Source organism: Agelaius tricolor, unplaced genomic scaffold (assembly GCF_023055355.1).
Source record: "Agelaius tricolor isolate 1412-34295 unplaced genomic scaffold, bAgeTri1.0.p SCAF_6, whole genome shotgun sequence".
NCBI classification, from domain to species: domain Eukaryota; kingdom Metazoa; phylum Chordata; class Aves; order Passeriformes; family Icteridae; genus Agelaius; species Agelaius tricolor.
This window is the reverse complement of record NW_027269266.1, coordinates 17,994,247-18,010,244: the sequence shown is the minus strand read 5'-3', so window position 1 is coordinate 18,010,244 and position 15,998 is coordinate 17,994,247. Positions and strand designations below refer to the sequence as shown.

At 36.8% G+C, this 15,998-nt stretch overlaps 1 protein-coding gene across 2 annotated transcripts in view; it reads left to right on the top strand.

The window, feature by feature from the left end:
• The window catches only part of LOC139590921 (macrophage mannose receptor 1-like), a 31,775-nt gene that overhangs the window by 693 nt on the left and 15,084 nt on the right, over positions 1-15,998 (top strand). Inside the window, exons 2-15 of one of the 2 annotated variants that reach the window (XM_071428888.1) lie at positions 1,765-2,160; positions 3,380-3,553; positions 4,522-4,680; positions 5,498-5,611; positions 6,732-6,878; positions 7,843-8,016; positions 8,566-8,723; positions 9,139-9,249; positions 10,341-10,456; positions 10,871-11,019; positions 11,881-12,080; positions 12,384-12,511; positions 13,129-13,216; positions 13,799-13,934. In XM_071428888.1, the coding sequence (XP_071284989.1) occupies positions 1,765-2,160; positions 3,380-3,553; positions 4,522-4,680; positions 5,498-5,611; positions 6,732-6,878; positions 7,843-8,016; positions 8,566-8,723; positions 9,139-9,249; positions 10,341-10,456; positions 10,871-11,019; positions 11,881-12,080; positions 12,384-12,511; positions 13,129-13,216; positions 13,799-13,934 (2,250 nt within the window). Of the gene's footprint in view, positions 1-1,764; positions 2,161-3,379; positions 3,554-4,521; positions 4,681-5,497; positions 5,612-6,731; positions 6,879-7,833; positions 8,017-8,565; positions 8,724-9,138; positions 9,250-10,340; positions 10,457-10,870; positions 11,020-11,880; positions 12,081-12,383; positions 12,512-13,128; positions 13,217-13,798; positions 13,935-15,998 lie in introns of both variants that reach the window. The other variant, XM_071428887.1, reaches the window with a different exon arrangement.

Sequence of the window (15,998 nt, the reverse complement as noted above, 5' to 3'; positions counted from 1 at the left end):
GAAAATTGGAAATATTTGAGAGTCAAGAACAGCTGTGGAATAACTACTCCAGCAATAAGAGTAAAGATGAGAGGGATACTTAAGGCTCTGAAGTTGGCCAAAGACAGACCACAGCCCCTTTTTTAAGTAAGTATGCTGATAATTTTCAAAGATGTGTTTACTTTATCCTTCAGTTAATTTGATTTGTGGAGTGGGATACATATCACAGCTTCCAAAAGCAGACACTGTTCCATGTGAGCTGTGACAGCATTACCTTGTGCAAAAAGGGGGTCTCCCACCTGCTCTGTGAGCTGGGAACCTGACTCAAAAGCAGAAACCTCACAGTTTCCAGCAAGAACTCCTATTATTAGATCAAAAATTCAGTGAGGGACAATGGTATTTATGGGACTACACTAAGAACTTATATACTGAGCAGTAAGAAATTAAAGACTTGATAATATTTAAAACTTTTTGCCTAAATGGACAAGGAAAGAAGAAACTAAGTCTCAGCTTTAAATTTAGATTTGCAGAAGTGAAACTCCTATATATTACTGAGCTGGTTAAAGTAATACAGGGACGTTCTGGAAGAGCTCAAGAACTATTCTTTCTGTCATACCCTTCCAGAATTTCCCAGAGACTTTCTCCTCTGTTCACTACCCAACATTGGCTTGCCCTAACATCCTACACTTGTCCTAAAAATTTACTTTTGTGTGTGGAGGGGAATCTCACTGCCTCTTGTGAGCTATTCTCTCAGATGGACATGGCAGTGATGCTGCATCTCTGTATCCAGGTGTGAATTTGAGGCACAGAGGGCTGAAGGGCAAAACCTTTCCCTCCAGTTCTATAGGTCCTAGAATATCTTGTAGTCCAAATTTCAATCCCTCATGACCCAAAGCCAGTGATAGCTGCATGCTACCTGACATTTTTAGGATCATGCAGCTGTTTGCCCAGGAGGGTTTGCTTTGTGTGCCACAGCAGAGCTGCAGTTGTGGACAGCCCTTCCCAGCAGGGTTTACTAATCTGAATGGATTACAACATCAGGCTGCCTGCTACCCTTTGGGAGTGTAAACTACCTTGTGTGGCACTCACAATGCACAGGCCCACACCTGTAGTATCTATACAGTATCTATATCTATATCAGTGTTTGTTCTTGTGACAATGCTTGTGATTTATTGTGCAAATTAGGTTGACTTCTTATGATAGATGTGCTAAGGAAAGGATAGTGGATCAAGGCAAGGTAACAAGTCGCTATTACATGGTTTTTATTTCCAAAAAAATCCCCAAACCATAACAGAACATGTAAATTCCAGAAGGAGCAAGAGTCACAGAAGGCTCACTCACTAATTCCATTAGGCACAAATGGGACCCCTTGGAGATGTATATCACAGGAGCTAAATCTATAATGCATGAAAGTGATGGCCAACTTCCAAATTTTCAGTAAAGGTCTCTTTTGTAAGTCTTGAACAAAATGTGCATTTGAGAAGAAGATAAAATTCCATTTTTATAATCACATATTTGAAGCTGTCTTAATGTAGTTTTTGTGTTCCTATTCCCCTGTATTGTGTTCCCATGTATTTACTGAGCTGTACTTACTTTTCCTTCTCAGAATGAAACGTGTCTTGAAAATCCCATCTGATCCTTGTAAAAATTTGCATCCTCCTGACATGAGTCAGAATAGAATCATAGCATAGATCAACATAGAATAAGCAGCACAGTTTTCTCCTCACAAGCTCCCTTTACCATGTGCTCACCCTAACCAGTTATTCTGAATGCTTTGTTTTACAGACAAGGAAGTATTCTTAATATTCAATGAGGATGCTAAATTCTGTTTAATTGCTCAGAGTCCTGAGGCAATCACAACAGCTGCTTGCAAGAAAAGCAGTGACTTACAAAAATTCAGGTGGGTCTCTGATCATCAGTTAATGAGCATGGCATTTGCACAATGCTTGGGAGTGCCCAACAAGAGAAACCAGGCAAAAATTTCTCTGTACCCATGCAACAAGAAAAGTGAACTCCAGAAATGGGAATGCAGAAATGCAGCCTTGGCACTCCAAGGGGAAGATTTATTTCTCAGTGCTGGCAAAAAAAGAGAAAATATTGTGCTGAAAACAAGATCAGAGGCAAAGGATAAATGGAAGATCTATGGAACCATGGATAATTTGTGCTCTCAAAGCTATGAAGGTAAAGTTTAAAGGTTATTTTTGGTGGTTTATTGAATCTACGTGTTTGCCATCAAGATAGGGTCTTTTATTTTCTGCCCTTCTTAGCCTAATACCAGCTTTTCCCCCTGAAGCACTGGTGGGATAGAGAATGATTTGTTAATTTATTCAGGCCTGTATCACTCCATCCTAGAGAAAAATAGCTGCTTAGGTTCAGGCAGAATACAGTATGTGCAAATAATGTGCATATTTTTTGTTCTTTACTTTTAAAGCAAATGTGGATGTAGGTCTTTTTTAAATTGTTAGTGTTAATCACTCCTCCCAGTGTTGCCTAGCAATAACATAATGGGCAGAAACTGAAGCACACAAAGTTCTGCTTGAACAAGAGGAAGAACTTCTCTTACCAAGCACTGGAACAGATTGTCCAGAGATGTTGTGGAGTTTCCCTCACCGGAGATATTCAACAGCCATCTGCACACCATGCTGGGCCATGTGCTCTGGGATGGCCCTGCTTGAGATGGGGGCTTGGACCAGATAACCCTCTGTGATCCCTTCCAACCTGAACCATTCTATGATTCTGTGACTTTGCAATGAAAGCACTTTATTTAGCTGCATACTATTACTATCAAGATTGTATTAGTATAATTGGATGAAAGGGAAAAAATCTCTACGTTTAATACATCAATATTAAATGTAAGGAAATAATTCCATGCATAGTACCTTCAGTTGCCCTATGAGATTTCAGATGCCAAAAAACCCCATAACATTAAGCCCCATGAAGTGGAAGTTAAGGCACATGATAAAAAGATAACATTATTTTTAGAAAATTATATATGAGATAAATACATATATATTATATTATTATATTGTTACATATAATATATATATTATATGTAATATAATATATATAATATATTATATATATATAATATAATATATATGTTATATTAATATATACTATATTATATTATATATGAGATAAAAATCACTGCAGCTCTTTCAATAGTTGTCTACAGCATGAAACTGCTCAATCTCTAGTTGGTACAGCTAATGAAATACCCCAGAAGCAAAGGGTAAATTGTGAAACCTACCAAGAACTTCTGTGGAAGACATTGCTGGTCACAGCAGTTCCCCAATTACACTGCTGTAACACTTGTCATGCTTTCTCCACGTAGTCTCATGGAGAGTACAGACACACATATTCACAAAGCTACATTAAAACTTCTCTTTTTTCCCCTCAGACATGTTTACACTGTTAGGAAATTCCAATGGAGCTCCGTGTGCCTTCCCCTTCCTTTTGAGTGGAAGATGGTATGCTGAGTGCACAGCTGCTGGCAGGTCAGATGGTTTGTTCTGGTGTGCAACAACTCCCAACTTCGATGAGGACCATTTGTTTGGGTTCTGTCCAGCTGCCAGTAAGTCCCACATGCTGACATAGACCCTGCAACACAACACTGATACATAAATATATTAATATTGGGATGCTGTTAATGCAGAAAGCAAAAACCTTGCAGTGGCCTAAATTTTACCCAAAAATGTCTTTTCCATGCAGTAACATTCCTGACAGAAATAACAAATATACTTGCTAATAGCCTACAGTAAGGTTGAAAGGTGTCTGGATGTGTCCATCACTAGTTGAGTGAGGAAAAAACAGTGTGCTTTAAATATGACTCTCTTCAGCATAGAACCACCTGAAAATTGAGATGCCATTCACAGTGGTGCTTTATTGCAGTCAGGGTCAAGACTGAGCTGAGTGTTTGAGGTGTGGCCCCACCAGTGCATAGCCAGAGGGGCAATCACTGCCCTGTTCCTGCTGGCCACACTGTTGCTGATTCAGGCCAAGATGCTGTTGGCCTTCTTGGCCACCTGGGCACTCTGTGGCTGACCTTTGTCTGGTTATCAACCAGCACCCCCAAGTCCATTTCCACTGGACATCTTTCCAGCTGCTCTTCCCCAAGCCTATAGCATTGTTAATGTGATTAGTCATGGCATAATTTCACAAGAAAGGTTTCATTACTGCAAATGTTTGTATTTCAGTTGTGCTCCAGCCAAGAATAAACTTGGGCATAGCCTATGAGCTTCTGAACACCTTCTCAGGGTAGACAATGACCAAGACACAGCTTTGATTTATTGGCCTCTTTACAATATTCTTTTTCTCCTGGAGGTTATAAAATTTGAAGGGGAAAGTGCAAATAAAGGATAAAAGGCTTATCACTGATAATCACTTCTTTTCTTAACAAAGATCAAGATAACTTGTGGGTCTGAGCCTTAATTACTCCAAAATGTTATTTCACAAATAAGCTTGCAGTTAAATTTTGCCATAACACTTTGTGTAGAATGTTTATGACAAACTAAGGTACTAAATCACCTTTCTCTCACACAGACATTGACAGATTTTGGAACACAGATCCTTTGACAGGAACCTACTACCAGATAAACCACAAGTCAGCTCTCACATGGCACCAAGCAAGGAAGAGCTGTCAGCAACAGAATGCAGAATTATTAAGCGTCACGGAGATACATGAACAAATATATCTTAGAGGTGAACTAATAAGCAAGATTCAGTAAAAACTCTTTTGAAAGGTTTTTTTGACTGATTACAAATGTTTCAATGCTTTAATCATATTACAGTGAATAGCTGATGTAAGAAAATAGTGTGTACACTAATTAGAAATAACAAAATTACATTACATTAAGCTTTTTATCAATGGAACTTCAGTAAGTTGTGGAATTACTATTTGAAATTATTTATATTATTCTTATTATTTTATAAAAAATATCTAAGGATTTCTAGCTAAATAAGCAAAAATTAGCTCAAGCTCAGAAAACATCAGAAAAATCCCACAAAAGGGAATTAAAGAAACATTTTAGGAGACAGCCATTATATGGCAATTACATTCTATGATTATATTTTGTGTTAATAAATCAGTATTCTTCATGTATATCTAATGAAATAGTTGTTTTGAAATACAATATAAATTTTATACAGATTATACATTTATGCACACTATAGAACAAAGGTCCTATATGAATTGCACCTCAACCAAGAACACTTATAAGAGTATTAATAATAGAAATTCAATCTTTCATTTTTCAAAGCTTATTGTGTATCTATAACTGTAGAATAGCATTAAGTTCAGATAAACAAATATGTAAAATAGGTAAAATATGTAAAATAACCTTTTTCAATTCTCTACACTCTATCTACAGAAAAACCCTCTGAGTTTATTACCAGTAAACATGAATTCTGCACTGAGCTTACCAATCACTAGGCATACTTTTACTATCTTCTTTTAAACTTAAAAATGCTACGTTTTCCTAGCAAATCTCATTAGAATTAAATTCTTTTGGTTATCTAGATTTGATTGACAACAAGAGATCCTCTCTCTGGATTGGGCTTAACAGTCTGAATCTCAACAGTGGCTGGCAGTGGAGTGGTGGCTTTCCCTTCAGATACTTTAACTGGGCACCAGGTAGTAATCTTTTTAAACAATTTTTGGAATTATAATCTGAGAATTATGCTTTTCTTCACTAGATCTAACTCACAGAATTTCAAGCAGAAGACCTCAATAACCTCATCTCCTATCAGAGGCAGATAAAGTAAAACACCCTAGTTGAGCTGTGTCATACTGGGAATGCCTTCAAGCCAGTGAAATCCTCTGTCCCTACAACTTTCACGGGGTTATCAGACCCTGCATCCTGCAAGGACTCAGCTGCCCCTGAGCATTGCCCTTGCAAAGCCTTCCTCTTCACTTATGCTTTTTTACTCTTCTCCTCTCATTCAAGAGTTCATGGCATTGACAGTTTATCTTTGAAAGTCAACTATTGCCATGGCAACAGCTGGTTGCAGCAAATTCAGAATAAATTCAGGCATAGTCCAACTTTCAGCCTTCCCAAGACTCAGAGGTGCCGCCTGCACAGAAGATGAAGGGAAAGCCCAGGGCTGCTGAGTCTGGTGCAAGACTTTTTACCTTCTGTTGAGCTGGTCAAACTCCTCAAGCTTTGCAGGGCCAAGAGGTTGGCTCTCAGGTCACTCAGCCCACAGCCCCAGGGCTCCGGTGTCCCCACACAGGGGCTGTGGTCAGGAGCTAATCCACACACTTCCAGTTCACTGCAGAATTAAGTTGTAACTTTTGTGGGGAGAGGGAAAAAAAAGCAATTCATCACACTGTGGGCCTCTCTGAGAAGAAAACACTGACCATTCCCCAGGGATAGTGGTCTGGAAAAACTGGTCTGGAAAAACTCTGGGGGTGTTGGTGGAAAAGGCAGGCAGAGGAGAGATAGCAATTGTGAGGAGATGTCAGGAGGTTCTGCTTGCAGCAAGGAGCAAATCTGCATTCAAATTGCAAAGGGACATGCAAAAAGGACCACTATTCTGTAATCAAAAGTGTGAATTATGCAATAAGCATCAAAAGAAATATTTTGATGAGTACTTCTAAATTACATTTCATTATCTCTGGTAGAAAAATAATTGTAGGAGTGAAATAATGAGCCCATAATTGACACATGAAAAGGTGATCAGTAAATTGCTCTTTTAGCTGCTGACATAAACTCTGTGCTACATAAAAATAATTTGGTTTTTATCCCATGAAGGAAGCCCTGAGCCTGAATCTGAAAAACTCTGTGCAGTACTAAACCCCAGAAGAGATGCTAAATGGGAAAACCAGCCCTGTGAGCTGAAACTTGGCTATATCTGTAAAAAGGAAAAATCTACAAAGGATCCTTTAATTCTTCCATCGGGTATGTCAAGCAAATAAAAAACCTTTTGATAAAGGCATAATTTGTGTCACTAAAGTAAAATTTAATGGCTATTTAAAATAAAAAGAAAAAGAAAGCATTGAAATGTGGTTTTCTGCTATGATGACAGGTACACAACATAGCATATTGTTATTTCTTTAGCAAAATCTATTTAAATACTGAAAACGTTCCTGGAGCCCACTAAGCACACAAGCATTGTTTTACTTTATGTTATTATTCACAATTCCAGAGTCACTGGGTTAAGCCATTGAGTTTCATGAAAGTATCATGGTCTGCATGGACATGAAAAAAAAGTTAGAGGTGCTTCACCCTTCCTGCAGTGCATTCTAATGGAAACACTGAGGTTTGTCACAGAAGGCTCGGGAAAATGGCATCAGTAGGCTCAGAGCAAATTCTTGACGGCAAAAAGATGATAATGTTTTTTAGATTGCTATAAATATTTCTAAAATTTTGATCTAGAAAGATGGCAGAAAGGAGCTTCCTTTGGACCACTTTTCTGCTATACTTCTCTCTGGTTTATTTAGTGAGACTTGTCATGGAAAGCCATGTGTGCAGAGAATGACTTGTGCTACAGTAATAATGCCTTTCCTTTATGAAATATAAAAAACATATTTGGGTGGGGTATATTATGTGGAAATGCTGCACATGAAATTCCAAAATATTCCTCTGGCCAGTGAGTACTTCACACCAGTGAAGCCCAGTAACAACTGACTCCAGTCTTTTCCTCTTTTGTTTAAATGCACTTTGCTTTCAGTAAAAGTACCAACAGCAACAACATACAGATTAAAACACACATGTAAGGAATGAAGTACTGCTTCTTTGTTACCACCTCCCTTTCATTCTAATTTGTTAATTAGCTAAATTTGAAGTGTAATTGCAGTTATTCTAGACTTCAGTTTGCACCGTTTAAAAACTTGACATATCTATTGATTTTGAGGAGATGTAGAGTCTGTTAAATGCCCAGAAGAATGGTTGCCCTATGGAGGTCACTGTTTCATGGTTCATAGAGACCCCAAAGAATGGAGAGAAGCCCTAATTTCCTGCAATGAGAGCAATGGTGACCTGGCCAGTATCCACAACCCTGAGGAGCATGGCTTCATACTGTCTCAGCTTGGCTACAGTGAGTATTTCTACAGGACAGTGTTTGGTACAAATAGAGAACTACACTACTAGAAATCTTACAGGATTTAAATAAAATAATTATTTCTTGCTTTTTATGAATATTTATAGGGAAAGCCACAGATTTATAGGTTAGAAAAACCTGAAAGCCAAAAACTCGCAAGAGGAGTCATTATGGTCTTTTCATTTTCATTTTAATTATTTCCATTTTGATTTTCATTTGTTTTTCACTGCATGAAGTCACTTGAAGGGAATAACAGCTCTAGTCACTGCAGCATTTGAATGGATTATCTGCACCAGACACCTTGTAGCTGTAGATACAGTAATGTACTTTACTGATAAAGCTGACAAATCTCATTTCCTAATGGTATCTCATTTTTAACTTCTTGAAAGAAGAATTAAAATTACATTTTAAAATAAACTCCTCTGTCTTTTAATACAGATGAATTTGCATTGCAGCATTGCAATTTCAGCTCATCTCCATAAAATCTTGCTCCTATGGACTGTTTCAACTTGGGTAGTAATAACACAAATGAATTTCTGTTCTTAGGAGCTGTGGATGAGCTGTGGATTGGCCTGAATGACCTCAAAATTCAAATGTACTTTGAATGGAGTGATGGGACTCCTGTGACATATACTAAGTGGTTGCCTGGAGAACCAACCCATGAAGTCACTGGCCAAGAAGATTGTGTCTTTATGGCAGGAAAGGTGAATTATTCCACACGAATCATACAGCGTAGCACTGCACTATTTGACTTTTGGCTACACTTCTAGAGAGATTTTTAATGCAACTCAGCATAGTTGCGAAGTTGCATAGAATCAAAAAAAGTTATCTTTATTCCCTCAGACATATGGTTGTTCTAAATTAAATTTAAAATGAAATTCCATATAAACAGTAAATGTTCATATTTGATTGTGAGTGTACATTATATGCCAAGCAAACCTTAACAGTCTGACTGTGCCACTTAGCTTAACATAACCTCACCTCCAAGCTCAAATACCTGGAATCTCCTAAAAGGTACAGCTATTCACATTGAAAGAGTATTTTGAAAAGAATGATAATGTTTCTAAAGTAAAAAGTTTCTGCCTCACTGCTTTTCACCTCTTCCCAAACTGCAACTAGGATGGATACTGGGCAGACAGTGCCTGTGACAGGACGTTAGGCTACATCTGCAGAAGAGACCCACTGCAAGGAGTTTCTCAAACAGCAAAGACTGATCCTGCCTGCCTGAAGGTAAGAAGAAAGCATAACCAAGAATCTGGTTAGCAAAACTTCACAAGCTCCCAAGCTCCTCTTGACATTGAAATGATCTTTTATTTTTTTCCTTTTCATTCCTAACAAGTGTTATTGCAGAACCAATTCAGGGTACATTCCCATATAAGGAATAATAATAAGTCAGGCCTATTACCTCTCAGAACTTTCTGTGAAAGGGGCTAAAGCCAATGCTGTGTTTGTCTGTATATTTGTTACATTGTTCTACAACCATCTGTGGTTATTGAACATGTAGTAGGGACTGGTAACAATTCTAGACTATGCAGCATGATGCCAGATGATGACAAATCTCACTACTGAAGCCAAATCAAAACAATAAAGTCCTTTTTTATAAATGAAATTGTTTTGAGCAAGTTATTGTATCCTACCACTTTTTTTTTCCTTTTTTTCCCTCTTTATACTTTCCTATTCCTTTATACTCCTATTCTATATTTAGTAACCTTTCCCACAAGCCCGTATGGGGAACAGAGCTGAGACTCGTTGTGCTCAATGGAGTTAAGCAGCAGCCAAATGCTGAACACAGAGTTTATTTACCTTTCTTGGGTGCAGCAAGCAAATCTTGAGATGGTATAAAAGGAAAAAGTTACCTGAAATTCAGCTGTAATTTTGAATATTTTGCCCTTCAGTGTTACCTCTTCAGTCAGACTTTTTAGGTGACCTGATGTATTAAATCAATTAATTAGTCTACTTACTGTTCCTTTAGCCTTGAAAACATAGGAAACTTGAGCCAGCATCTCTACTATAATACAGACTGCTCTTTTTTTGTTCTGAGCAAAGAATAACTTTATTCATCTCTGAGTCCCTCTGACTTTTTTACCAGTAAAAATGTATCCATTCATTTCAAAAAAGTGAGAGTCATAGGCATTAAATCTTTTCTTTCTGCGCTGAATGTTTGCTAAGCTGAATTCCATTGGTACATTGGAATTCAGATTTATACATAATCATGTTAAATTATATTAAAAAAAATGTTGGCTTATGGGTATTCATTGAAATTCAAGTGTTAGAATGTATGTGGTTTTTAATTGCAAGTTTATTTCATGTGTTCTTGACAGGGTTGGAAAAGATATGGTTTTTACTGCTACCTGGTTGGACATACCTCTGTAACATTTTCAGAAGCAAAGAAAACCTGTGAAAGGAGCAGTGGTTATTTAACAAGTATAGCAGACAGGTATGAAAAGACTTTAAAAATTCTATATCTGATGCAATAATATTGGAATTTTAAAAAAGAATTGAGAACTTTTTGAAAAAAAACCAAACCAGAAAAACCCCTGTATATCCTTTGTATGAAGAAAAAAAAAATAAACATAGTATGGCTTTTCTTACTAAAAACGATTTATACCTCAATGTTTTTTTAGTACTTTACTTTGACAGAACAGACAACAGCAACTTTGCCTCTGTAAGGAATAGTTTTCCAGTATAGCACAGCTCCACCCCCTACTGCAGCTGGGACCCAGTTGAACAACATGTTCTCCATAAGAGGAAATTTAATGGAGAATCTATTCATTCTAGCTGTGTGAAGTTTGGATGCTGAGGAGTGGGAGAAGGAAGGAAAGCTGGGTTTAATCCCATCCTGTCATTTCAGATATGAGCAAGCCTACCTGACCAGCCTCATTGGTCTGAGCTCTGAGAAGTATTTTTGGATTGGTCTCTCAGACATGGAAGAGCAAGGGATTTTCAAGTGGGTGACTGGAGAAGGTGTTCTGTACGCAAACTGGAATGCAGCAATGCCTGGTACTCTACTGATGCCAAATGATTTTTGCCTTTTTCTTTTTTATATATTCTCTGTATTCTTTACACATATATTATGCTTATTATGATATTAGAAGCTAGTCCCAGTGCTTTTCCTTATCTTTTCCCTATGCAGAAGGACAAAACATATTCCAGAGCTCCAAGCCCCATGGGATACAAGGCCCCCACCCTATCTTGTTTTTTCTGGGAACCTAGGCAGAAAAATAGCACTTCAAGACATATTTTCATAAACAAAGTTTAGTTTCCATCTGAGGGGGGAGGATGTTCATAAATCTGTGGACCCAGATGGGATCCATCCCAGGGTGATGAGAGTTCAGAAAGGATACTCAGGCCTTGGAATGGGCTGCCCAGGGAAGTGGTTGAGTTACCATCCCTGGATGTTTTTACAAGATGTGAAGATGTGTAGATGTGGCACTGATGGCTTAGTGGTGGACCTGTGTTAATTGGTTGGACTCTACAATCTTACAGATCTTTTCCAACCTAAATTATGCTATGATTTTCTATGATGCCATGAAAATATTTATTTTCTGATTTCTCATTGTTTCCAAGAGCAAAATCAAATTGAGCAGAAAGGATGAAATCCCTTCCAGCCTTAGCAATATGCTGCCAAAGCCTTGCCACAACTGGGAGAGGAAAGAGGCAGGCAAGGAGTTGTTTATGCACTCAAAGGGAAGGGACGATGGTGAAGGATTTGCTGGTTTCCTCTTTTCACTAAGCTCCTCCTCTGAGTGGACACTACACTTAATATTTCAAATAGTCTCTTGTAAATTAATTATATGAGCCATAAAAATGTCAAAGAGCTTCTTTAAAAAACATTTCAACTTTATTTTTTATCTTGTAAAGGGAAGGAAGCTGGTTGTGTTGCCCTTAGGACTGGAAATGCAGCTGGACTATGGGACGTTCAGAACTGTGAAGTAAAGGCGAAATTTCTCTGCAAAAAATTAGCTGAAAAAGTCACTGCTCCTGCTGTTTCTGAAACAGTTTCTGATTTCAAATGTCCCTTGGGTTGGGATACAAGCAATAGCACTAATTCCTGCTTCAGAGTAAGTATTGTTTTTTGCCATAATCCTACCTGGGAAAAAGGACAGCAAAATAATTGCCAAATTATTGCCAAATAAATAGGCAATCTAAACATCACAGAATGGCACAATGTAGCAAGCTTTTACACAACTATTCAAATATCACTGCAGCTTTCACTCTATCAGTGATAAGTAAGGTCAATTACTCTTGAATCCAGACTGTAATGGATAACTGTAATGGAAGGTTTACTTATTTTTCTTATGCAAGGCAGCCAGCAGATTTATGTTTAGCACACTGAAAACACAGTGTTCTACCTGCATCTACAGGGATTTGTGAGAGAAGAAGACAAAAAAAAAACATGGTTTGAAGCCCGAGATTTCTGCAGAGAAATAGGAGGAGACCTGGCTGCCATTAGAAATGAAGAAGAGCAAACAGTGATAGAAAACTTAATAAAGTAAGGAAGCAAACTGTCTAATAATTGATATTTCGGTGTAACAACACATGATACAATAATAAATAATGGTACTATTGTTTTGTTCCTGAGATAATTATTTAAAAATCTATCTGGTTTTAACCCTAACAATAAGAAAAGTAACTGAGAAAATGTCTCGTATGAGTAATGTTCTCAAAGAATTTTTGGAGCTCCTAAAATTTCATAACCTGCAAACATTTTAAATTCAGATAAAAACTAGTCCAACAACAGAATTTGTTGAATGCTTCTCCACAGACCCTATTCTAAGTTTGCTTAGTGAATAATTTTGAAACAAAATTTTGTCTTTTAGTAGCCTGAGCATTTTATTTCTGAGAAAAAACCACTATAATCACAACATCAGTGCAGAAAAATAACATGCTTTGTTTTCAATACAACCATTTGCAGAGCAGGAAATTTTAAGGTGTGAACTTCATGTACTTGCCAATTGGAGTTTGCTGATCAACAATACTTTTTATTTTTAAAATTTCTGCATTGAAGTGTTCAATAAGTGTCAGAGTTATTGTCTCATGTAACTTTTACAATTGAGCAGAGCTAACAACATGTCTCCTTTTTAACTGTATATTTTTTTCACACTCCAGAAAGAAATCTCCATCATTTCAGCCTTTCTGGATAGGTTTGCAGTGTTTGGATCCTGATGGTGGACTTTCCTGGAGTGATGGTTCTCCGGTGAGTGTTTCACCATGCCGGTTTCCTTCTGTCCTGGACATTTTTTTCTGTTGAAGTTTCCATGACTGGTGTGTATAAAAGGTATAAAAGAATTTCCAAAAATGCCTATTTTGCATCTGGGTAACTCTGAATCATTATTCTTCATACTAGATTGGAAAAAAATGAGAGAGGCCAATAAACCCTGAGGTTATACCATCACAAAAGTGATAAAAGACAAAGGACTACTCTCAGCTACAGAAATGATTATCCAAGTCACTAATATATGAGAAAGGTCTCTCCTGGTTTTGTTAGTCTCTGGTGATAAATTGCCAGAAACTTTTTCCTGCTTTTTATTTATTTTATTTGGACTCATTTGAGTCCAATTTTTGTGGGACTGCTACAGTCTGTTAGATGCTGCATGAACTCAGAGCCTTTCTTTCCTCTTGCAGAGTGTTTGTAATTTAGTAGCTCACATTGGCTTCACAGCCAGAGGAGGAGGAAAAGGAGTGGTTGGAAACTTTTGCTCTACTTCTCATTCCTTACAGAGGACAGTTTTTCCCCCTGTAGATTAAAATAAAAACCACAGGTGTGTTTTCTCTGTAGGTGAATTATAAAGCAAGAGATTATTTTTATGATATCGCATTTCAAAATTGTGGAGCAATCAGTGAAAACCCTTCCTTGTCATGGATTTATGAGCACTGTGAATACAGTCATAACTGGATTTGTGAAATAAAAAAAGGTAGGTTACTTTTTACTCTAAACTCACCTTAGAAAGAAATTCAAGTTAAATCCATTCTATCATAACAGGAAACTCTACAAGTTACACACTGGTAGAAAGTTTTGTTTATTTCACATGAATTTTGCACACAGAAAAGTAGGTCAAGACCTTTGGTATACAAGATTTCAGCTGTTAACCATAAACTTTTTTGTTTCATTATAAAAAGCATATTCCATGATAAGCTTTACTAAAATTACACTTCTCTATGTAAATGTGTAATAATAGAAAATATGATTAAAGCAATCTTAAGAGCTTACCTTGCAATATTCACTACTCTGCACAAAAGCAGATTTTTGTCAAAACAAAAATTCTGACTGAGGGAGGAAGAGAGGACTACAATTCAAAGGGGAAAAAAAATATAAAAAGAAGAAGCAAAATATTATTTTGAATTTCCATATCCTTAGTGAAGTGAAACTTCACTCCTCCGCTCAAATGTTGGTACACAACGGCCCAGTAGCCACCTACTCTAAATTAAACAACACTACCAGCATTATAGAATCAGTCTTTCTGTAAGATGACATGTAAAGACAAGCCTGTAACAACAGGCCTGCTGCAACAAGAAGATGGTAATGAAAGCTTCAAAATTTAAGACAGTTTCACATCTTCATCACATACTAGTAGAAAAATCTCCACTTCTCTTTTTTTTTTTTTTTTTTTTTTTTTTCTCAGCTATTGTTTGGAAAAATATTCAGTGAAATTAGAGAGGAATAGCTATGTGTTGGGCTACATATTTTACTTCCCACAGTAACAGCAATGTTCCTCTGGTGGCTCCCTGGGCTCCTTCACACTAGTTTCAATTGCTGCTTTTCTAAAAGACATAATTTCTGTGCTGCTGAATTATTCAAAACAATTTTCTAACCAAGGCACATAGTCTCAGCTTCTTATACTTATAAAGCAGTAATCATAGACCTCTATCTCAGAGAGATGTTGTGAAGATACTTTTCCTGTTAAGTTCCTTTGTGAGTTCTCACCTGCATAATCACCACGGCTAAAAATCATTAGCAAAGTGTCAATAGTAGCTGTTTACTGTTAATTAGTAGTAGCATATGAATGGCAGAAATTACAGCCTGAAGAAATTGCCATCATTAGTCAGCAGTGCAAAATGGCATGCTGAAATAGACAGATTACTTCATACTTCCAGAACAGATATATTAGGGTTTTTTTCCTTTAAATCTTGTAGCCATTTTTTTTTTGGGTTGTAACCAATCATACAATAGATTATTTTTAAAAGCTGACATATTTTTTTTTAACCCAAGCATATGTTCACACACTTAATAAAATGTAATTACGCCTACAGAAACACAATAAATTCCTGTGGGGAAAAAACATAGAATCACAGAATGGGGTGAGTTGGAAAGGACCTTAAAGATCATCCAGTTCCAACCCCCAGCCTTTGACCTGGTTGCTCAGAGCCCCATTCAGATGGCCTGGAGATTGTAAAGGTGACATTTATTTTACATTTTTATAGCTCTTGGCCCTAAATGTTTAGAGAAACATTTCTCCAATATCACACTCCATGTGATGTGGAAATTTTTTGTTTAAATTATTTTTCAAAAAGTGGTAATGTTATTCTTGTTGAAGCAGCTACACGGAAAAAAAGTTTAACTAACAAATAAATACTAATGAACTGTTAAATACAAATAATAAATATACATTATAAATATATGTAAAAAAAGCAAAAATTTGTTTAGTATTTGAATTTCTTGTTCAACTACAACACAATGTCCATAAAGAATTGTTCAAAGTCTACCAACACTGGAGTATTTTCTCTATGTAGTGTTCTTTCAGAAACAAATATTCATTCAGACTAACTCCAGCCGTCCAATTTAGGCAATATTCAAGATATTCAAGATGCACTTATCAAAAATCTACCAAGATAGAGATGTAAGCCTGTAATGCATCTTTTATTCACCAAGCATCCATTTTTAACTTTGCACTAAAGATACCATATAATTATATTCTGCATTGAATATGTAAAATGTGAAAAGTTAATAGACATTAAAATAATTTCCATTAATCGAACAC